The 24106-nt window shown below is 37.4% G+C and overlaps 4 protein-coding genes across 5 annotated transcripts; 3 read left to right on the plus strand and 1 right to left on the minus strand.

The window, feature by feature from the left end:
• Positions 1-4729: 4729 nt before the first annotated feature.
• LOC106296623 (protein TOO MANY MOUTHS) lies at positions 4730-6324 on the minus strand. The gene has a single exon (XM_013732803.1). It carries the CDS (start codon positions 6276-6278, stop codon positions 4800-4802), a length of 1479 nt encoding a protein of 492 aa, XP_013588257.1. The 5' UTR covers positions 6279-6324; the 3' UTR covers positions 4730-4799.
• Positions 6325-10679: 4355 nt separating this feature from the next.
• LOC106297801 (glutathione S-transferase T3-like) lies at positions 10680-12029 on the plus strand. Its single transcript, XM_013733968.1, has 2 exons — positions 10680-10701; positions 11077-12029. The coding sequence occupies exons 1-2, from the start codon at positions 10680-10682 to the stop codon at positions 12027-12029; spliced, it is 975 nt and encodes a 324-aa protein (XP_013589422.1).
• A 3120-nt stretch (positions 12030-15149) lies between these two features.
• LOC106299699 (histidine-containing phosphotransfer protein 6) lies at positions 15150-16209 on the plus strand. 2 transcript variants are annotated; one of them, XM_013735745.1, is made up of 5 exons: positions 15150-15302; positions 15394-15524; positions 15636-15779; positions 15874-15946; positions 16130-16209. In XM_013735745.1, the coding sequence occupies exons 1-5, from the start codon at positions 15234-15236 to the stop codon at positions 16175-16177; spliced, it is 465 nt and encodes a 154-aa protein (XP_013591199.1). In that variant the 5' UTR covers positions 15150-15233; the 3' UTR covers positions 16178-16209. The 2 variants fall into 2 exon arrangements, with proteins under 2 accessions (XP_013591199.1, XP_013591201.1); XM_013735747.1 differs by having other exon boundaries at positions 15234-15302; positions 15394-15458.
• A 5151-nt stretch (positions 16210-21360) lies between these two features.
• Positions 21361-23417, plus strand: LOC106297055 (pentatricopeptide repeat-containing protein At1g80150, mitochondrial-like). Its single transcript, XM_013733340.1, has one exon. The coding sequence runs from the start codon at positions 21770-21772 to the stop codon at positions 22943-22945; it is 1176 nt and encodes a 391-aa protein (XP_013588794.1). The 5' UTR covers positions 21361-21769; the 3' UTR covers positions 22946-23417.
• The last annotated feature ends 689 nt before the right edge of the window (positions 23418-24106 follow it).

Raw genomic sequence — 24106 nt, forward strand, 5'->3', positions numbered from 1 at the left:
GAAACTAGTAATAATAAGAGTTATTAACATAAATAGGCACTTTGTGTCTTTTTATTACATGTGAGAGCACATTGTGCTACTGGGGTACTTTTTATTGGTTGAAGACTCATTTGTCCTCTAAAAAACTAAACCAAGAGGGGGTAATGAAGTAATTGGGTGATTTTTTGTAGTTGGGCTAGTTAGGTATTTGAACTTTAATTTTTTTTTAAAAAATAGGGATTAGGCTGGTGGACGCGAACGTAGGTAAAATTGGATTTTGTTTTCACACGGACCCGATGAAAAAGTAACTCTCATCAGGTTAATTTTTTTTCTTTAATAACAATAAAACGTAGAAAAAAACGATGAAGGAGTTTTTTGACAGAGGATGTTGTCACGGCAGAGACTAACGGAGAAGACGATGTCTTTGCGAAAGAGGAGAGATTTTAAGGGCAAAGAAGAAGGTTAGATCCATTTATCCATTTTGGGTTAGTGTTTCGATTCTGGGATTTCGTTTTTGGTATTAGGGTTTGGGATTTCGATTTTGGGATTTGGGATTCGTGATTTTGATTTTGGAATTAGGGTTTTCAGATTTTACTAAGTCCCAGAATTTTGTTTTGGGTTAGTGTTTCGATTCTGGGATTTCGTTTTTGGTATTAGGGTTTGGGATTTCGATTTTGGGATTTGGGATTCGTGATTTTGATTTTGGAATTAGGGTTTTCAGATTTTACTAAGTCCCAGAATTTTGTTTTGGGTTAGTGTTTTAATTGTTCAATTATCTCTGAAAAAGAAAAGTCACAGTTTACGTGAAAGAAGATGACGGAGAAACTAACTAATAAAGGACGAAATTAAAATCAACGGCGACGTACCCAGGCAAAAGCAACAATGACGATGAGCAAGAAGCGCTCAGGGAAGGAGAAAGCAAAAGGTGAGTTTATTTGTGGTTTCCCAATTGAGTCGGATTTACGGTTTCTATGTGTATTTGTTCTTGAGTTTGACTAGTTTCTTGTTGCACTGCAGAGGTAGCAAAAACATATGAGGAACGGGGAACGATATGATACAGACACGTTGTTGGATTCCCGTTGGTGCTTCAGTTGATTTTGGCGGAGGTGCTAGAGGCTGAGCATGATCCTAAGGTAACTAGTTGTACACATGTACAAACGTTTAATGTTGTACACGTTACATGTGATGTACATGTGTACAACAAGAACGTATGTGTACATATTTACTTTGCATATTATGCGTGTATGGTTTGTAGTAGAGGTGTGTATTGATTTTTATTTGGTTTGCTTTGTTTCTATGTTTGCAGCTGATTGGGCAATATGTGATGGAGTATGGGGAAGATAAGGAGAATTTTTGGGGGAAATTTGACAGAGATTTTTAATCGTAAAATTGCCAATATGGTTGAGCTTCTGAAGGCTGGGCACAAATACAGAAATCAAGAGTGGAGAGTCGGTGATGCAGCTGAGCGTAAGTACATGTGAACAAACAAGTATGTACATGTGTACAACACGGAGTGCGTACATGTGTACAAGCGATTATATGTACAACTTGGGACGTGTACATAAATGGTGTATTTTGACATGTTTGTTGGTTTTGAAGGATGAATGCTTTTGGTATGATACTATGATATTTTCAGATGTTATAGGTATATTATGTAAAGTAGCAGGATGACTGTTGATTCTAACTAAAACTCTTCACATTGAAAATGTATTTTTGTAGTGTACATGTAAGCTAAAATTGTACAAAGTAATGGCTAATGTAGGTAAATGGTAAGATCTCTCTTTAATCAAATACCAAAAAATTTACTATCATGATCAATGATTCACATGTACACAAGTTCATTTGTGCAATGATTTCTTTGTACACCAATTATTTTTCATACATTTGCAAGTTTATGTATTTGTAAGGTCTATAGTGTCAACGTGTACACATGTATTTCATTGTCCATATGTACATCAGTTCATCGTTGCATCTATTCGATTTTAATATGTAATTGTGAGTTCAAATGTTTGAAGGCCCAATATCATCTAATATCAACTGGAATCGTCTAGCATAAAGTAACTGATTCATAACAGCCAAAAGCATACGTAGTAGAGTACCCACACTGACCACGTTTTTAAGAGTAATCTTCAGAAGTCATGATTTATAAGTACGTCTTATGAGTGTGATGTATAAAAGTAATGGTTTCTAATTTATGATGTATCATGTGTACGTATCACGTGTACGCATATTCAGTTGTATACATTTATAAAAATACATGTACACAAACACATGTACAAAAAAATATGTGTACATATGGATGTTGATTGTACACATGGATAGCATGAATTATGTGTACATGTGGACATCGAAAATTATATTACGCGTAGATACTATTTTGATTGTACAATATCAATCAACTCTTTACTTCTCAGCTACTTGGGCCTTGCATAGGATGTCGTCATCAACATTGGACGGTAAGCTCTCTTATGCCATTCAGACACACTCTAACATCTCTCTAATGCGAGACTCTACATCAACATAGTAACATATCAAAAACTCCATTGTAGCAGTCATTTTGGAGCTAAAGGTACAAACTTTGGGATTAAAAGGAAGTACCTTGAGCACGGTATTCATAACCTTTTCCACGGAAGTTGTTGGCGACGATGGTTGCAGCATGAGACTTGGTTTGAGAATCAGTGGTGAGGTTGTATAGATGAGTGATTCTTCGATGAGTGTAGTAGAAATTGGAGACTTTTTGTCAGCGGATTCGAACTTTCAATTCTGGAGTTTGGGAGATGCAATCTGAAGAAAAAAAATAAACAAGAACAAGGGAGATGATGATTTTGCTTAATACAATGGTAATAATCTTGGTCGTAGATGATGAAAGAACCTGAGTTAATCTAATGGCTAGAAATATTGGTAGATATAAGTCTAATCAAGATCTGAAAAAATAGATCTTGACCGTCGAAATTGGAGACAGATCAATGGTTGTGGTGAAAGCCCGCCACTTATCTATTTTATAAGGAAACTAGGCTTTTATGATTGAGTTAAGAGATAACTAATTTAGTTAAGAATGAAAAGAATAGTTATAGAAAGTGTCTGGGTAAAAAAATGTGTCTTATTGTGTAATAAATAAGATGGAATGTGTCCTAGAGTGAAAATATTTCTAATAATAAAGCCTATAAAAGACACATATGAGAGTAGTCCATAATAGGATTACTTTTACAAATTTTCACTGTTGTATATTTGACATGAATTCAAAGAAATATACCTGAGAACAGATGAAGAAGAAGCAAAATCAAAATCAAAATCAGTCGGATGAGATTATTATCGTCTCCGGTGGTCAGTTCTGAACCAAATATGCTTTCATGATTTCATCTACTATTGACACTCTTGTCTTATCTTTATTTTATAAAATGACACGGCACTCACTCACTATGGTCCTTCAAATCCAACTTCAATATAAAAATTGATACAACAAGTAAATATGTATGTGGCCAAGTCAGATCCATTTGCAGAGGTTAGAGCATCCACTGTGGTGGTCTCTAAGAGGGGTTCTCACCAAAAAAACAATAATAAAAATTAAAAAAATATGAAAGATAATTTAGAAAAATGGAGAATGGTTTCTTCTTTGAAAAACTACGAACAGAAGGTGAAACATTAACTATTGTGGTGGTCTCTAAGAGGGGTTCTCACCAAAAAACACATTTTGATTAGTACACCCATTTTCTAAAATTAAAATTAAAATTCAATTATATAATTCAATTACTCAAAAATATTAATAAATAATCACAAGAAACTCACCTTGAGAAACTTATTGACGTTGATGCTCTAAGAGACATCTCATTGGTTAGGGGGATTTTTTCAGGATCTTTCAGTTTTACTTCGTTGCAAAACAGCTAAAGATAGAGTTAAAATATTCAAAAGCAATCGTAAAAGATGGTGAAGTTTGAAAACGAAAGACAAAGGTCTGTCGTGCGGTTAATTTCAAAAGAGACAAAGAAGGACACCAAATCTTGGGAGGACTATCTTACCAAGATCTCCTCTGCTTATTTCATCCACATCTTCCTCTTCTTTTTTCTGATTCGAGGGGAAAAACAAAACAAAAAATGACATAAAGAGTTGAAGGAGAGGGACTTGACCATGTGACTATGTGCTCTACTCTAACAGTGACATCAACTCTAGTCACCAAAATCCCACTTCCTTTACGTTTTTACTGTTTTGACAGATAGTGCACGTTACTGTAATGCACAGCGCTCTTCACCTTTTGATGCTACAGAGCATACATGACAAAGAGACTATTAGCACGTCCTATATTAGGACCCACGTACAGATATCTTATAAACGTGAAACATGACCTGTAAGAACCTGCCTTGGAAGTTACTTTACTGAGATTTATCAATAGGGAAAAAAAATCCAACAAATAATTAAAAAATTTAACCGGCAATGGGCTATCGCCTATGGGCACATAACTTACGCACCAAAACACAGAGTATCCTTTTTACTCTTGTGACTGAAACCACTTTGACATTGCTTTGTCAAAATGTGTACCCCCTACCGGTAAGCGTAGAGATTCTGTTAGGCACCAACTTGTCCATGAATCGAATAAGCTGTGCCGGTGATTGATTATTGTGTGTGGTAAGATTGTAATATCCCCCAACTCTTTTGCCAGTAGAGCTTCTCCTAAATCTTTTATGTGTACACAATCGCTCATGGAATGTCAAAGAAACTTGTCTTTCAAAACTAAAATGCTATTTGAAATCTTGAGAGGTAGGAAGGCAACTTTCTTGTAACTTGGATAGGATATATTTACAGCAGGTTTGTTTTAAATCCCTTGCCTAACAAGAGAGTAGCATATACGCGAAATTGAACACAACAAGAAATGCAGATAGACCAAAGAAGCCCAATGACTTGGAACCGCTTGACACGTACGTAGCTCTGTCCGCAGTGACATTGCCGCCACCTGCTCCAGATAGATGCTGGACCGTACCGGAAGGACCAGGTCTCTTCGTTTCTCCTTCACACAACCCCACACTTGAACCGAAGACATCATCCAAGTTACTCTCACTGTTAACGCACAAACCGGCATTGTTATACAGCCTCAGCTTTCTCCTCATCCTCCACACTATGTCTCTCTCGAACGGTACTGGCCCCGTCAGACGGTTATCGTTTAGCCTCAGCTCGCTTAGATCCTTCACGCCCCGAAACTCCATAGGAATCGACCCGGTCAAGTTGTTGCCCTCCAGATGAAGGACACGGAGACTGGTTAACCGAGTCAAGGATCCCGGTATTGAGCCATGGAGATTCATATTCGAGAGAACCAGAATCATCAAGTTCTTGAGCCCTTTGAACGCGTTTTCTGGAATAGCTGATGCGAAGTTTGTATTCCCTTTGAGCACCAAAGCTTGAAGTGAGTTTAGCCCTTGGAGAGAAGACGGGAACGGACCTGATAACCGGTTATAGCTCAAATCCAGAAGCACTAGTTGGTTGAGCCGGTTAATGGAGTCGGGGATAGGACCAGTGACTCGGTTATGGCTAAGATCAATTTTGATCAACGAACCACAGGTAGAGAGTGTAGCTGGGACCGGTCCGGTTAACAAATTATGGTTCAAGTCCAGAACGTTCAGATCCGGAAGAAGCAAACCGGGAATCGAACCAGTCAAACGGTTCACGCTCAGATCAAGTGATCTCAAACCGGATAACCGGTTAAGCGACAAGGGAATGGAACCGTTGAGGTTGTTTTTATGCAGATCAAGAACTTTCAAATTGGTGAGATTGCCCAATTCGTTAGGGATTGAACCGAACAGGCCGTTCTCCCTCAAAACGAGTGTCTGCAAACTCGAGCCCAAGCGGCCCAGAAACGAAGGTATCAGCTGTGGGGCCCGGCTCAAACAGCGATAAAAGAACAACGCTCTGAGGTGTTTAAGTCTGGTGAGGGACTCCGAGATGTAAGAGCGTTTCGGGTCACAAGTCGGGAACGCCGTGTCGTCTGAGAGAGCTCCGAACGACAGAGAGACAACGTGGTAGACGTTATCCTGATCAGGCATACACTCGATCCCGTGCCATCTGCCTCGACACACGTCTGGAATTGCGGCGGCCCAGTCGTTGCCGGTGGCACGCATTATGTCGTAGACAGCATCTTGCTCGTCGGGCTCTGTGTGTGAGCCGTCGTTAGTCATCGTGAATCCTGTTTGTGGTCCGTCGATCAGTGCAGACGGCGCCACCGTGTCGGAGGTGATAACGGTGAAAGAACTGATAAATGGACATATCATAGAGAACACAAGGAGCATATGGCAGTAGAGACCATAATGTGCCATTGTTGTTGTTGTTGTTGTTTGATTCCGGATTCAAACTGTCTGTGTGTGTGTATATATCGACATTAATTTTTTTTTAAAGTTGGATGGCAATAAAAACGTTCACTATGTCATTATGGCTATCACGGGATAACTCTAGGAATGAAATTTATGATCTTCGCTTCCTGCATTTATTGGTTTCACGAGATATTCACCTTGAGTGTGATCTGGATTCAACCCGTTTCGTAAACGGGTGGGTTTTACCCTAATTCTCTTTAGCTCGTTTGGGTAAGTTTTTTTCTATTGGGCCGAGACCCTATTCTTTCGAGAAAAAGACAAAAATAGCACTAAATCAAGTTTTTGTTTCCAAACTAGCACTCAAGGTCAAAAGTCACAAAATAGCACTTAATGTTTTATCAAAAGTCACAAACTTAGGGTTTAGAGTTAAAAGGTGGAGTTTAGGATTTAGGGTTTATGGTTTAGGGTTTAGGGTTTAGAAATGAGGTTTTGGGGATAAGATTTCAAATTTTGAAAAATAAAAAAATTAAAAATTTCAAAGGATAAACTTAGAAAGGTGCTATTTTGGTCATTTTAGTTTTGGAGTGCTATTTTTGTGATATAAACTTATAAAGGTGCTATTTTGGAGATTTGCCCTATTCTTTTTCACGAATCAGTTTTTTTTTTTTTTTCAACATTCACGAATCAGTTTTAATTTCAACAAACAATCATAAGGACTTTATTAAAAGAAAACATTAAATGAGTTTAGATTACATTATTCAATTTTTGGATATAAATCTTTAGATTTAGCTAGAAGTGGATTAAATAACAGAATCAAACCAAACTGAACCGAAGTCCTGAAGGCCCAAAGAGATTTTCCTGGTTGGAACATAACTCAAACCAAACTAATCTATAGGTCCTAACCATTCGGTTATAGTTTTTATCAACTCAAACAGTTTGGTCAACTGAAAAATTGAAGAGCATTTAATCAAATTAACTAAATATACTAATAATATTAAAAGTTAAAATATTTAATTATTTAATCTAAACAACTAAACATAGTTTTAACATGTAAATACAAAAATACTATTAAGAATAAAATACCCATAACTTTTCTACACTATCTTCAGAACCAAAAAATACCTATGATAGTTATACTATGTTTGAAGAAAATGATATAAAATTATTAGATTACTTTTTTATTGTGATGTTTTTACAAATATTAAGAAGCTAATGATTAAGTGATTAAATGATGATTTGTTTAGGTTGTGTAAATTATATTTTCTTAAATAAGCTAGAAAATAATTAAAATCGTTTCGATTTAACTAAACATAACATACAACAATCCAAACCAAACCGAATACAAATCAAATCAAACCAAATTAATTTCGGTTGATTTTGGTTGAAGTTTTCTTATAACTAAACAAACCAAACCAAACTCAAATTTAAATCAACCCCTAGATTTATCATATTATTTTTGACTTTTGCATGTGGTAAGAATATAATTTATTGCTAACATAAAGAATACAAATAGAAAAGAAAAACAAGGAACAAGGAAATAATAAGGTAAAAACAATGATAATTTGTAAGTGACACAGAGCAATTCCATTCATGGTATGAGGTTCCTCTAGTATAAGCATAATACAATTTGAGGAGTGACGGTTCACCTAAGGCTGGCAGAAGAAGAGAAATCGGCTGGTAGCTGGGAGATGAGTTCGTCATGAATGTTAATTAAGCATTTCGTTCTCTTCAAATCAGATAGATAGAAGCTGGAGGAAGAGCTTGCCGATGGCTGTAGTAAGAGCAAGATGTCACGGTCTAGGTCTAGGAGTTGGGTTTTGCCAGATCCAATATGCTATATTATCTTATCCTACACATCCTTTGAAATTCAAAGGCTGAAGAATAAATGGTCATGAGTCTCAATCCGCCATCTGGAACTCCTAATTTCCTCTTCTCTCATTGTATTATTGCATTCTGATAAAAAAAAACAATTTAGAAGAACTACATTCACACTTTCATTTCCGCTTTGTGTATTACTTTCACATCATACGAATGTTGACATTTATGTATCCCGTAAGGAAAATGATGTTTGTTCGGAATCAAAGGGAGAAATGACGAGCTTGTTGCTTGGGAGAGACGCTATCTAGACAGGATTTTGCATCATTTAGAATTTTTGTAAAAAAAAAAGATCAAAACAATCATACGAAAATTTAGTCAATAAAAAAACAATCATACGAATTATGTAATAATATCGAAAGGATAGAGTAACTAACTACTAGGGTACTCGAGCACGGGGCGCAAACAAGTATGGCATACGAATAAGACAATTTCTTTGATATTTTTGGTATATCTAGTTTAGTACTAGTCTTAATCGGTAATATAAACTTGAAAAGCCTACACTCATTATGCGCTCCACTTTTATTACTCACTCTGATAGCCTGAAAAAAGTGTATATATATTTATACTTGTTTGTTCCGTTTCCAAGCACGCCCTTTGCTTCTTTTCAGTATTCCTACTTGCATTTTCTCGAAAATGCGACTCCAGTTACACTATTATATGTTTTCATCTATTGATTATACACTAGGTCACAATAATTACTTATGAGCACGCTTTTTTCTATTCTAATATCCTTTTCTTTTGGAGAAATATGTACCTATGTTCTAATATCATTCTTTGTTAATTATCGCTACTCTCTATAATTATATACTTTTTGGTTCAAACGGACACTCATTAAGAAGGATGATTAGAGCCATATTTATACGTGCCATATTTTTTTGTTGATATTCATATGTCATGTGTTATATATGTATATCTATGCAAAATCATCCATTACCCTAAATTATGAGAAAAACTCACCTTACTAATTAAAATCAGGTCAAAAAAAAAAAACTCACCTTACTAATTTGGTTGAGTACACTATATGGAATAACGTAGCATATTTTGGTCAACAAAACATATATGTCGGGATTCAATTATTCCATCATTCTTTCATGTTTAAACTTTAGAATATTGACCAAACCATCTCATCATACGACAATTGTTGATTGCTATTTGTATGTTACAGACATTTTCCTGTCATACCGACATATTGAAAGGACTTCTAATTGTTGGTGTTTAATTAACTACTGCTCCATTTACCTTCTTTGGGGGAAACAATTCACGCATGTTTCTGTGTTGTGTTGTGTTTCTTGTCCTCTTATGCAGTTTCTAAGAAAAATTTACAATTTATATTTATTTGATCGAGAAAGGGAGAAGCCTTTTTAGGATTAGAAAAGGATGGATTGAATTTGAAGGATGGAGAATAGCGAACACTCACTGCAAAGTTAGTGAGAAAACCGCTCGTCATACGAGGGAGCAATAGAGTGTGGGCTTTTCTTTTACAGTCTCATCAGAAATTAAGAGCATCTTTATCCCGGTTTCCTAATCCACGTTTTTAGGTGTTTTTGATTAATTTTTTTTTTAAGCTAATTAAGGTGAAAACATCTCTTAATCAAGAGCGCTAGAGACGGAGTTTCAAGAGACACGTGTCATTCATTCAACATCTCTCTCTCACAACCGTCTCGTTTTCTCTCTTTCTCTCGAGGCGAAACCGAAGGTGAAATCGAAGGCGAAACAGTGATCTCTCCGCGATGATGATATCTCCTTGTCGACGGCATCAGCCGGAGTCTCTATCGGTGGAATCGTCGCCTCTCTCTCTCTGGTAGACGAATCCGCGTCTCCCTCGCTATCCTCGACGATTCCGCCTCTCTCTCTCTCGATCTCGTCGCCGAATCCGTGTCTCCGTCGCTCTCTTCGACGATTCCGCCTCCCTCTCGATCTCCTTGACGACTCCGCGTATCTCTCGCTCTCCACGACGGCTCACGTAGATCAAGCTTCACTCCACCTCTCTCTCCGGCCCGTGGCTATCCTCGACGAAATCAAACCGAAAGTAAAAGCTAAGTTTTTTTCCTTCTACGTCTGAATCATTCGTTGTTATATTGATTCGTTTGTTGTGTTGCATGCGTCTCTTGTGTTTGTTTATGTCTCTTGATTCAACTCGGTTATGTCTCTATCTCTGTTTGTTAATCATTCTTGCGATAGTTTATGTCTCTGTGTTTGTTTATATCGATCACTTTATAATTCTTCATGCGTCTCATGCGTTGCTTGTGTTTGTTTGTGTCTCGTGATTGAAGAGATGATTAATCAAGGTGTCTCAATATATCAATCAGCTGTGTTGGATAGTTTATGTCTCTGTCTTTGTTTAAGTCGATGAGTTCTTGTGTTTGTTTATGTCTACTGATTCAAGAGATGATGTCTCAGTATTTGTTTCTTAATCTTTCTTGTGTCTGAATCGTTCTAGTGTTGATTATGTTTCTTGCGTTTCCTTTTCAGATGGACAGATAAAGAGAGTTGGAGTTTCTTCGAAGAAGAGGTCTGTGGTTTGGACAGATGAAGAGGCAAGCTATTTCAGGTTAGATAAATTTGAACTGTGAATTGATTGTGAATGTGAACTGGAATTATTTGATTGCCAATCTGGTTAGATGTCAAACCGATAGTTAAAAGTTGAAGTGTGATTAATGAGTTAGATAGCAATGAATGTTAGATAAATGAGTTAGCTAAATGTCAAGTCCATGTGGTTGTGGCACTGATCAAAGCGTTAAACGCTTTCTCTCTTCTATTAAACATAGTCCTTCTTCGCTCTTCTTATATCAAACTCGTTTTCCTTCTTCTCTCTTTCTCTTTCTCTCTTCTTCTTAGACAAATTCAGATATGAATTCCAATCCATATAGGAATTTAAATTTTGTTGATCTTCTTCAAAGTCAATAAGATACTGGCATCGATTTAGAATCCTCCCCTATTCCTTTATTTGGGACGCAAGCAACTAAAAGTTCAAACTTCGAACCAGACAGTCCTGCGGAGAGTAGAGGACGACACACGTGGACTCCAACAGATGTCAATGTCCTCATCAGTGCCTGGTTAAACACCAGTAAAGACCCTGTCGTAGGGAATGAGCAATGGTTGGTTGCTTTTTGGAAAAGGATAGCAGCCTACTACTCGGCTAGTCCCAAGATCGCTGAGTGTGACAGAAGAGAGTCATCACAATGTAAGCAAATGTGGCACAAGATCAACGACTTGGTGGGCAAGTTTTGTGGAGCTTTTGAAGCAGCAACTCGTGAGAAAACCAGTGGACAAAACAAGACTGATGTTCTCAAACATGCCCACGAAATCTTCTTCAACAACTACAAAAAGAAGTTGACATTAGAACATGCTTGGAAAGAGCTTAGACATGACCAGAAGTGGTCGGGCAAGTTTTGTGGAGCTTTTGAAGCAGCAACTCGTGAGAAAACCAGTGGACAAAACGAGACTGATGTTCTCAAACATGTCCACGAAATCTTCTTCAACAACTACAAAAAGAAGTTGACATTAGAACATGCTTGGAAAGAGCTTAGACATGACCAGAAGTGGTCTGATCTTTCTTCGGCTTGCTCTCAAGGAGATTCCAAAAGGAAGAAGTTAGAAAACGGTTCGCACTCAGCTTGCTCTCTAGCTGATGAAGGAACGACTCGACCCCCTGGTGTTAAGGCTGCAAAAGCCCGTGGGAAGAAACAACTCGGTGATGGGAAAGAGCTTGATGAGTTTCAGAAAATGTGGAGAATCAAGCAAGAGGATTTGGTTATTAAGGAAAAGCTGTCGAAGATGAAGCTTCTGGACAGGCTCATGATAAAACAAGAACCTCTAGATGATGATGAAGGAGCTCTGAAGAATAAGTTAATTAATGAGTTGTTGCTGTCTAATTAGGTCTTGTGATTGTTCTTGCTCCCCGTTTGGTCCTTAATTTTTAATTCTCGGATTTTATTGTTCTTGTTCCTGGTCTATTTCTTAAGTTTAAGTCTCGGTCTAGTTCTTGTAATGGTGTGGTTAGTGATGATATGAAATATTTTAAGTTAATGTGAATGTTTGTCTTTGTCTCTCGGATTTTATTGTTTTTGTCTCTTTATCTTATCATGCTAACGTGAATGTTTGTCTTTGTCTTGGTCAGGATGCTTGAGTGACAGAGTGCAGGATGGTTGCCTTGGACTGAAGCGAGTCACGGAGTCGACAGAGAGATGTCTGGCAGTGTCAAGTCGAGTAAACTGTATGTGTCTGTATGTGTCTTTATGTGTCAAGAGAGATGTCTTGTAGTGGGAGGATCACGGACTAGTGGCTTTGTATGTCACGGACCATGTGTCTATATGCATTGTATTATACATTTATGTTTGCTAAATGCATCTTCTCTATTTATAACAACAACAACAACAAACCCATCTTCTCTCTATATCCATCGCAAAAACAAAGGCATCTCCTCTCTTCAAACATAACAACAACAAACTCATCTTCTGTCCATCAAACAACAAAGCATCAAACCATCTATCGTAATGTCAAACAACCAAGATACTCTTCTCTCGTAAACACCAAAACCATCTATATCTTTTTAAACACCAAAACCATCTTATCTTTTTAAACACCAAAATCATCTTATCTTTTTTCTCTTAAAGCCATCTCTTTAATCACCATATATGACTTCTTCTTCTCAAAATACTTTAGATGAATCTTTTGATGATGCATTTGATGAGCTCTTTGATCAATATTTTGATCAAGCCTTTGAGAATTTTACCATTCATCGTGATCAAGAAGAACGAAGAAAGAAAAGAAAAAAACGAGCGTATATCGAAAGAAATCGTGAGGAATGACATATTCGTTTATGGAATGATTATTTCAGTGATACTCCAACGTATCCTGAAAATTTCTTCCGACGACGTTTTAGAATGAACAAACCATTGTTTATGCGCATTGTTGATCGTCTCTCCAACAAAGTTCAATATTTTAAGAAAAATCAAGATGGTCTCGGAAGGATTAGTCTCTCTCCCCTTCAAAAGTGTATTGCAGCCATTCGTGTCTTGGCATATGGTTCTGCTGCTGATGCGGTCGACGAATACCTCTGGCTCGGTGAAACAACAACTCGGTTATGCGTGGAAAATTTCATGGAAGGAATTATATATTTGTTTGGCGATGAGGACCTAAGAAGACCAACACAGGCTGATCTTCAACGTCTACTTGATGTTGGAGAGTATCGTGGGTTTCCCGGAATGATAGGAAGCATCGATGGTATGCATTGGAAGTGGAAGAATTGTCCCACCGCTTGGAAAGGGCAATATTCTCGTGGTTCGGGTAAACCAACAATCGTTTTAGAGGCAATTGCTTCATACGATCTCTAGATATGGCACACATTTTTTGGACCTCCAGGTACCTTAAACGATATCAATGTTCTTGATCGCTCACCTATTTTTGATGACATAATAAATGGTCATACTCCGGAAGTCACTTACTATGTCAATGGAAGAGAGTATCATTTGACTTATTATCTCACCGATGATATTTATCCGAAATGGGCAACTTTTATCCAATCTATTCAACTTCCACAAGGGCCGAAAGCAGTTTTATTTGTTCAACGTCAAGAAACTGTCCGAAAGGATGTCGAGCGTGCTTTTGGAGTCTTGCAAGCTCGCTTTGCCATTGTTAAAAATCCAGCATTTTTTTGGGATAAAGTCAAAATTAGAAAGATTATGCGAGCATGTATCATACTCCATAGTATGATAGTAGAAGACGAACGAGATGGATACACTCAGTTTGATCCCTCGGAGTTCCAACAAGCAGAAGACAATGGAAGTTCACATGTCGATCTCGATTTCTCTACAGATATGCCTACAAATATCGCCAATATGATGGATGTTCGAACTAGAATTCGTGATAGACATATGCATCAACAACTGAAAGATGATTTAGTTGAACATGTATGGTTTAAATTTGGACGTGATGAAGACAACAACTGAGCTCAGATGCTTCTTTCAAATATTCTCGTTTGTTTTACTGATCTTTGTTTTCATGTTTTAATTTAAAAAGCTATGTTTACAATGTAATATTTTATTATGTTTTATGTAATAAAAAAAAATTAAATTTTAATAAAAAAAAGTTTAATATTTTTTTTTAAGAAACCTTAAATAAGAGACTTGCAATGGATAGGGGAAAAAGTCTCAAGGTTCTTAATCAACTCTTTTACCAAAATTAACTTTTTAAATACTATTAAAAATAAATTAAGAGACCCATTAGGGTATTTAGGATAAAGATGGTCTAATGCATGCCCTCATTTTAAACACTTTTAGTATAATATTATTTTCCAGTGTTAAGACTCAAGAGTGTATAATTTATGCTATAAATTATAATCAGAATATCAGATATCAAAACTCTCATAATACATATCAGTTATATGATTATAATAGAATAACTTATAAATGTTAGATTTGTATTCGTCTGTACTCGGTCGATTGAGATTAAAAATCATAGATAAAGAAACATTTTAGATTAATTTGTTTTATTTTAAAAGATACGGTAAAAAGTAAATAAAGGAACCTACAAGTTCTTGATTGAAGGTTTAAAAAAGGTAGTCGATTTAGGGCAGAGATAACCTAGAGGCTGCGGGAGGTGTAACCTGGTCTGACCGGTTACAGGTGGTTGTCGGGAGAAAGAACGCCGCAATTGGCAGTGTCACGCGGGGTAACTGGCAGGGGTGTAACCGGTCACTCAACTACAGGTACACACGTCTCTGGGACGGTCCCGTTTATTCCCCACACCCTCCTCGAAACTTACCCCTTTCTTCCACTAACCTTATTTTCACACGCGCGTGTAAATTATATTTACACTAAGAACTAATTTAATTAAAAAAAGAAGAAGGAAATGTTGATCACGCTAAAAGTGGGAGAAAGGTAACCTGGCTGACTGACTCTTACAAGTTTGAATAGAAAGCGGGTCACCTCACTTCAGCACATGTATAAATACACCTCAGGAAACGCAAAGTCTTATCAAAACTTAAGCCCTCTAGGAAGGAGTTAAAGTAAGCCCTTCCCGGTAATAAAGAGAAGAAATATCTGTACCGGAAAACCAAACAAGACGGGTGTGCCGTTGTGGATGTTGGGGTTGGGTGTGGACCGGCTTCAAGCCGACATCAACCGCCTTCTAACCTCCCTTTTCCATCAGGTTTAACTTACTATATAAAATTATCTCTCCATTCACATTGTATGATGTATTTAATGTAATAATGTATATATATGTTGGTTCTACTTAAAAGGGAGTGCTGGACGAGCAGTTCTTGCAGCTGCAACAGCTTCAAGATGAAACTTCACCAACCTTTGTGTACGATGTCATTAATATCTACTTTGACGAATCCGAGAAGCTACTCCGCAGCCTTAGATTATTGCTGTTAGTTCCATGATCTGTCTCTCTTTTTTCCCTTTGAAGAAAAATATTGCGTGTCCAAAACTATTAGGTCCAAGAATATGTAGATGAATATATACAAATGAATGAACACAGGATGGATAGAGAATTCTCGGACTACAAGAAGATAGGATTGCATCTGAATCAGTTGGTAGGAAGCAGTTCTAGCATTGGTGCTCGTAGGGTTCGTAACGTCTGTGTTGCCTTTCGCTCTGCTTCCGAGCTTAACAACCGCCCAGGGTACACATTACTCTTTTATGGCGTTCATATTACTTACAAAAATAGGTATATAATGACTTCTTTTTTAAGAAAAATATCATGCATGAAACTTCAGGTGCTTGAGAGGGCTGGAAGTAGTAGAGCATGAGTATCATTACCTCAAGAATATGATGCATGAACTCTTCCAGGTACTTGATGAGTTACACGCGACAGTCTATACCAACCTCCAACCGTATTTATATATTTATATATATATATATATATTAAACATGAAGCAAACATATATATCTTGGTTGCTACTAAAAAAAATATCTTGGTAATAAATTGATGTTACACTAATTTTGCTGGATTTGATCTGAATATGGTTGCAGCTGGAGCAGCAGAGGCTATTAGCTGCAGGAGTCAGATATCCAATGTAGATTTTATAATTACGTTCTATCATAAAATTCCGATAATTAATTAGTGACATAAAATTAGTGTGTGATGTACTGTCGTAAGCTAGCCAAGTTTTTCTTTTATTTTCTAATGGTTTGTTACTAGTACTCTCTTCATAAATTCAAATTACAATCGCTTTATGTATTTGTTTCCCAGATTTGTTACACCCATCTTATAGAAACACAAAAAACTATAAGTAAAAAAAACGTAAAAAGCTACTATAAAAAGAAACTTGGCTGTGGAGGACGATAAAAGAAGAAAATGGGTCCCACAAAGATAAGATATAGTAGCATCAAATCACGTAACTTTCATATTATTTGAACAGTATTGAAATTTCAGGTTGTCCAATGAAACGATAAGTTTCTTCTAGATAAAGCGTAAAACAAGAAAACACAGATACATACTACTATTATTACTTGAGAGTAAAAAAAGTGAATCTGAGATAGTCGTTGACTGTAAACAAACGTGGACCCTGTGGTTACTAACTATACATGTCTGTCTTAATATGTAAGAGAACCATTAACCCTTAAACCATTTGGGTTTGTTTGGTTTTTTTTTTTTTTTTAAATTAAAAATAAACCAATCGCAGACCGCCAAGTGTCAGTAGAACTCGCGAGTAGTACAAGAACCCTACCAAACTTACCTCTTGCAGAAGAGAAGGAAGATGTGGTTTTAAAAAAAATTGTGGGACTCACCTTTTAAGAACCCACTTAAGAGGTGAAGTTAATCATGCTCTAAGGGTGGTGATGATAATAAAAGCAATTTGTTAGATGAAATTTAATATGAACTTAAATCACGTGTGATTTAGTTTTGTTGGAATTCATTTTCCTTGGATTTTAATGGACTTTTGTATATAGAATAAAAGTAAAACAAATACATAATGTTTGCTTAATATTTTAAATTCATTCAATTTTATAATATTTAGAGCGCCAGAGATATTTCAATCTCAGAAAACCTCCATTAGTGGAATACAGGGCGATATCTAAACTTTAAAATGTTAGAAAAAGGAAAACATTGATGAGAGAGAGAAGTTCTAAAAAGAAGTTATTAGCACATGGTTATCGGGATTCTTAGGGTGGAGTTTTTAGCGTAATATAAGAACTGTTTCTTAACTTTAACTAAGAAAAACTATGAATCGTCTATTAAAACTTTTATTTAAGAGTCGGTTCTTAGTTTTTCTTAGTTAAAAGTTAAGAGACGGTTCTTATATTACGCTAAAAACTCCACTCTTAAAACCTCCCAATAAAGAACCATTCTAAATATATTTCTTCCCAATGTCTTTTTCTTATTTGTTCATCTTTTCTTTTCTGTTTTAAAATAATTGTAAAACAAAATATTTAGGACAATTATTTCAAATAGTCATTTTTAAGTTTTTATCACAAAAGTAGCCTTCAAAAAGTAAAATGACCAAAATAGCTCTTTTTGTTTTGAAATTTTAGTTTTAATTTTTTTTATTTTTTGAAATTTGAAACTCATCTCCAAAACTCACCTCTTAACTCTAAATCCTAAGTCAAGATTAGTTAACCCAAGTGGTATAAATGCATATTTTACCTTTTAATAAAATCTCTTTTGGTCATTTTTCTCCTTGATAGGCTATTTTGTTAAACTAAATTAAAAAAAGCTATCCAAATGAATTTTTCAAATATTTATTAAAATATTAATATAAAAGAATTTGACAAACCTGTAAGAGGTTTTAACCAATAATGTTTCTCTCAAACGTGGATAGGAGAAGTGAGATTTTGACGAAAGAAAGAATACACTAATAAAAATGTTTGCAAATACTCCTAGGCCTTAAAAGCCATGTCTAAATAATAATTGTTGCCAAGATGAGAAGTCTAAATTGATCTTGTTATGTTACCAATTGGATCGATTTATTTAGGATATGCAAAAACAAATTCACGTTTTGAAAAATTTGAAAATAGGAGACTGTATCAGTAAGTTTAAGATGATTTAAAATAGTTTCTGCTGCATTCATAAAAAAATCCACTTCTTAACTATTTAATAGATTAAATTTATTTTTAAAAACCTCAGTGTTCTCTTAAAGAAAAAAAGTTTCATAGCAGTTGGTAAAATGAATTACAACTAAATTTAAGTGCATCGTAGTGGAATCATCAAATTAAGTGATGGAACATCACTCTCCTCCGGTGACTAATCTGGTTGCTATTCTCGGGCAATGACTCACTTTGGGTCGCATGGCACATGTTGTATAACTACCATTCTTCTTATCACTTATGGATTTAGCAGGAAGCTCAAAGCCAGTCTTGGAATTGCCGGCACTTATTCAAATTAAGGGATATTGCATAGGGTTTCTTGTTTAGCAACCTTAGCAATGGCTAAAACACAAGTTTTTGGTTCGAAAGTTGGACCCCACTGGACCCCTTAATACGCGTCTTTGGGCGTGATCGCACCCGTAGGCTCAGAATTGACGCGCCAATCGCAGGCGCATGTACTCCCACTGGTTGGCGACTACCTCACCCTAGATCGGATGAGGAGGCCACTCTTCATACTACCTCACGGGAACTACTACTCCTTCTCTGGATAGGGGACCCGACTGTGACACCCCCGATCGTTGATAACCGGAAATGACATGGTCGATATTCTCCGATGGTCGACCCGAGGTTCTCGGAATGGCATGGACTTGGGAACAAGTACTAAGATTAGATTAACCTCGATTAACATTTTCGATTATTCTTTAAGTGTAAATGTTTACAATGAGTAAACACAATACCATTCTTAAATATTTCAGAGACTTTACTAACTTAATCAAGGACTCAATCATGATTTATCTCAACATCTGTCTAGACTCACCTAAAGAACAGTCATGAAACTGGCTTGGACAAGAATTGAGTTCCACTTGAACAAAGCTGAATGGACCTGAGAATGGACAAGGTTCTGGTCAGTTACTATGGTTAACTCAACAACTCATCCGACTCACTTGATTATGGCTTACCAAGAGACTGAATGGACAGGATTGGATACTTCAAGCTTTACTCCACCTCTGATCTGAAACAGAGTGGTATGATCACAAAATCAGTTCGGTTTATGCTTTAACACCTTAGATCAGATCAGTTCAAGCTTGGTTCTACCCAGACTATACAAGTTCAGCTCGGTTCTAGTCAGTCTATCACAGTTCAGGACAAGATCAGACTGAGTTCAAATCGGTTTACTCTAAGCCAGATCAAAACATCATAGCTGGTGGTTCTTAAGAGGTTGATTCAAACTGAAATTAAACAAGAACTGAGCTGTATCCCAACTTATACAACTGATCCGACCAAGACCTAAACTGAACATCAACTGTTATGATCAGATACCGGCGAGGCAAGAAGATGGAGCTTACCCAAAATTTAAACCGTTGGATGAGCGCTGATGGTTATCCTCTCCAAGGTAGGCTTGTGGCTGGACTGATCAAAGACAAAGATCAAGGTCTGATCATGATCTGAACTCAAGTAGGTCTAGGGTTTTATTTAAAAATCTCACCTTCTGATCTTTCTCACAACAAAAAACTGATCAAGGTCTGAAGATCAAATCACCAACAATTTTTCTTGATTTATTTTTCTGAATTTCTCACTGATTTTTCTCTTCTTCTTTCTCTCTTTCTCTCTGAAATTCTCTAGATTCTTTTGTAGTGTTCTGAACGTGGGAAAGCAGCTGGAGGAGGGTTAAATATGAGGTGAGCTTGCTTCAGGTGATGGTTTCATTCAGGACAAAGCTAGGCTGAGTGTGGATAGCTGGCCAGCTGCTTCAGCACTCTCAGCACAAGCTGTTGTCCTTTCCTTCTCATGAAGAAGTCTCCAACCAATTATAATTAATCAGGAAGAGGAAGCAAGCACACGGGCAGCTTGTGATTATTATGTGCTTCTACCGAAGAAGCTAGACAAGTGGGCAGGTGCACAGTCATGGGACTGAATAAGTGAACAAGCAGGCTGGTGGAGGACATAACTCATTAAAAAAATTATTTAGGAAGTTGGTCGATAATTTTTCAACCAAATATTCCTTTTCTTTGGTTCTCGTCTTGTTCTCGAAAAATCTCGTCCAGCTTAATAAAAATTCGACCAAAATATTTAAGACTCGACCAAAATATCAAGGAAAGGTCTTTCGACCACAAGACAGTCCCGTCGAAGCATTACTTTACCAGGTCGATTTTTATTTTTAGTTCTGGTTGAACCAACTCCAAACTGGTCGTGCAGGATTTTTCTCGACCAAAAATTCATTGGTTCGTGAGGGTCATTACACTGACACTTTTAGCTGGCTAACCAATGGTGAATCCAGTAGCTTATTCCTCCTCTAAAACATAAGTCTTAAGACCAAAAGGTAGTATCCAACTTAGTGCAAATAACATTTGGTTTAGTGGTGTAACTCTTAAGCACGCCTTTCATATGTGGGTGGCGAACCTAAACAGGTTACCAACCCGTGACAGGCTCTCCTCTTGGGGTATGCAAATCCCTTCGAATTGTTGCACATTTTTTCTAATCATCAGGAATCAAGGGACCATCTAATACTTTCTTGCTCCTTTGTGTTAATTCTTTGGTCTGAGATTCAGCTGAAACTTCGTTGTGGAGTTCCAGATTTCACCGCTTCGACCTTATGCAATGGGTCTGTACCTTGGTCCCAACAGAACCATCACACCTTAAAATGTTGGTGGTTCAGTTGCTGGTCTATTCTGTTTGGCGTCAACACAACATGCTACATAGCCAATCCATCACTCTTCCTCTGGTCGTGTTTAAGGACATCAATAGACAAGTTATCAAAACCATCTACACTCTGAGGAACATGAAGAAATTCAGGAACTTCTTGTCTATAATTGGTTGATATAACTATGTGATTTGGCTATATATCACCTATTGCATCTCGAATGGACCTCTCATGACTCCAAAATGTTGTTCAATCTACCAATATCCTGTTTTTTTTGCCAAAATGTTGCTCTGTATAGATTAATCTCTTTGTAGAACAAATCTTTATCATCTATGATATTTAAACATTTTTAGCAAAAAAAAAAAAAAAAAAACTCTAATTACTTGACTTAAATTGAATTATGCTAAAATTCTGTATTTAATAACACCCTAGCGAGACATGTGTGACTTCATGGCCCAATAATAGAAGAGTATTAAGTTAACAGGCCCAATTTAAGAATCAAAACCCAAAAACCTTAAACCTCCGTCCTCTCTCGAACCAGTTCCGTCGATAGCCTCCTGCTAATCTCCGGTCTCAGGGATCCTCCTCAGATCGAAATTTCTCTCCTTTTTCCGATCACCTCTCCGTTTTACGATCATATCCAGCTGGGTTGAAGCTCGTCTCTGTTAGTTTATCATTTCATCTGTCGGCGCGATTTTCTCGGAGATGGTTGTTGCCGTTGAATCGCATTGCGTTTTAGATAATTTCGATTGAAGTAGATAGAGGTCTAGGCTTTGATCAAATCTTCGCTCCCCTCCCTTAAGTGAGATTCCGATTTGAATCTGGTTTTATAGATTTTAGATGAATCTCCCTTGGTAGGTTAGGATTCTGAGGGAATGATTGGTTTGTAGATCTTGTCTGGTTCACTATAAGGGCATGTTTAGCCTCGAGGAAGGCCCTGGAACATGCTATCTCTGCCACCCACTCGCAGATTCTTCTTCCGTTCTTGTTCCTCTATAGCCACTACTGTTGCATCCATCCCAGCTAAACCGAATCAAAAGGAGCCTGCCCCTGCCCTTGTCAAGCTTAAATCTGAGCGAGACCCTGAGAAGCTATTCAACCTCTTCAAATCCAACGCCACTAACTCCTTGGTCATCGAAAACCGTTTCGCTTTCCAAGACACTGTCTCTAGATTAGCCGGAGCGCGTCGGTTTGATTACATCGAGGCACTTCTCGAGCATCAGAAGACGCTTCCGCAAGGTCGCCGCGAGGGCTTCGTCGTCAGGATTATAATGTTATACGGAAAGGCTGGAATGACCAAGCACGCGCTGGATACTTTCCACAATATGGATACGTCCAAGAGGACTGTTAAATCCTTCAACGCCGCGCTTAAAGTCTTGTCTTTGAAACCTGAACTCCACACCATCCAGGACTTCCTTGGCCATGTCCCGTTCAAGTATGGGGTTGAAATGGATGCGGTTTCTTTCAACATTGCCATTAAATCTCTCTGCGAGATGGGGTTTCTTGACAAGGCTTCTCTGGCGATGAATGAGATGGAGAAGTCTGGGTTGAAACCAGACGTAGTTACGTATACTACGCTTATATCGGCTTTTTACAAGCAGGACAGGTATGTGGTTGGCAATGGACTGTGGAACCATATGGTCCTCAAGGGATGTAGGCCTAATCTCACTACCTTTAATGTTAGGATTCAGTTTTTAGTTAATAGGGGACGAGCTTGGGACGCCAATGATCTGTTGCTGCTGATGCCAAAGCTCCAGATGGAACCGGACAGCTTGACGTATAACATGGTTATCAAAGGTTTTTTCGTAGCGGGGTTCCCTGAAATGGCTGAAAGAGTTTATACGGCGATGCATGGTAAAGGTTGCAAACCCAACGTGAAGATCTACCAGACGATGATCCATTATTTGTGTAAGGCGGGGAAGTTTGATTTGGGTTATACGATGTGTAAGGATTGTATGAGAAAGAAGTGGTATCCGAACTTGGACACGGTTGGTGTTTTGCTTGATGGGCTTGTGAAAAAGGGGCAGCTTGATCAGGCTAAGTTGATAATGGGGTTAGTTCGGAAACGAGTCCCTCCTTATAGCTCAAAACAGTTGCTCTCTCTGGAGTCCATTTTTTAATGTGTTTACATGAAGTTGGTTTCATTTTACACGACTATGGGGGGGGGCGACAAAAGGGTTATCTTTCTTTCTCCAAAGTCCAGAGCTTCTCTTTTGTATAGTTGTGGTGGAACTGGAAAATTGATCTGGTCCTATATTGGGAGGCACACCAGCGTGACCAATGTTTCGCACATGTGCTGGAGGAAGACATGGATATGAAATTTGTTTGGTGATGCACATTCGCTACAGGAAGACATGCACAGTTGCACTCAAACAATGAAAAACCCATGGAAAAAGGTAGGAATCTTTGAACAAGTGAAGAAAAGAAGAACTGAGAAGGCAAGAAGAAGTTTTAGTTTGTTAATTTAGAAGATGATCCACAATCTGAGTGTACTGTTGGATCAACAATATTCTTTTGATTACCAAAATATAAATGCATACTATTATGTCAAATTTTTTATCCCATTAATGAGAAAGCAAACAAAATTTTATATGGTGTAACCTTTTAGATTTGTTTTGAAACACCAGAGAATTGTTGCTTTCATTGGACATGATAACAGGGACATGACTTTGAAACGTTAAGGACACTACTTTTGACTCGTGGTAACATTATGATATTAAGAGATGTTACAGTATAATTAAAAGCGCATAAGCAAGCAAATCTAGGTCAAATATAGATAGTGTTATGGTGGAATCACACATGGGATCCTTTGCAAGTACATGTTTATATCAAAGACCTCCTCTATAGGGAGAGGATGTTATCACACTGAAGACGAAGCTGTCGACGGAAATTTTGAATGAAAGCTTCTGCGCATTTGTCCACGTCATGATAAATCGTTGGTTTGCTGCTCTCAAGCGTATTGCCGTTTGAAGGTGTTGTCACCAATCTTCTCTTCTCTGTAATAACCTTGGCTGAGTTGGTACCATTAGGAGGACACTGCACAGCATATGAACTCATCTTCCTCGTCTTTTGTGTGTGTTGTGGGGCTAATCTGATAATTGGATAGTGTGGTGATGAGTGTTTTTTTTTTCATTATGAGGATGTATTTATACTATAGGATTATTTGTTATCCTATCGATCCCCTTAGTCTTTTTGGTCATTACGGAAGGAATAAACTTGAACAAGAGTTGGAATCTTGAATTTGACGCTTGCCGCTAATGGATAACTGAAAATCATATAAT

Source organism: Brassica oleracea, chromosome C6 (assembly GCF_000695525.1).
Source record: "Brassica oleracea var. oleracea cultivar TO1000 chromosome C6, BOL, whole genome shotgun sequence".
Classification (NCBI taxonomy): domain Eukaryota; kingdom Viridiplantae; phylum Streptophyta; class Magnoliopsida; order Brassicales; family Brassicaceae; genus Brassica; species Brassica oleracea.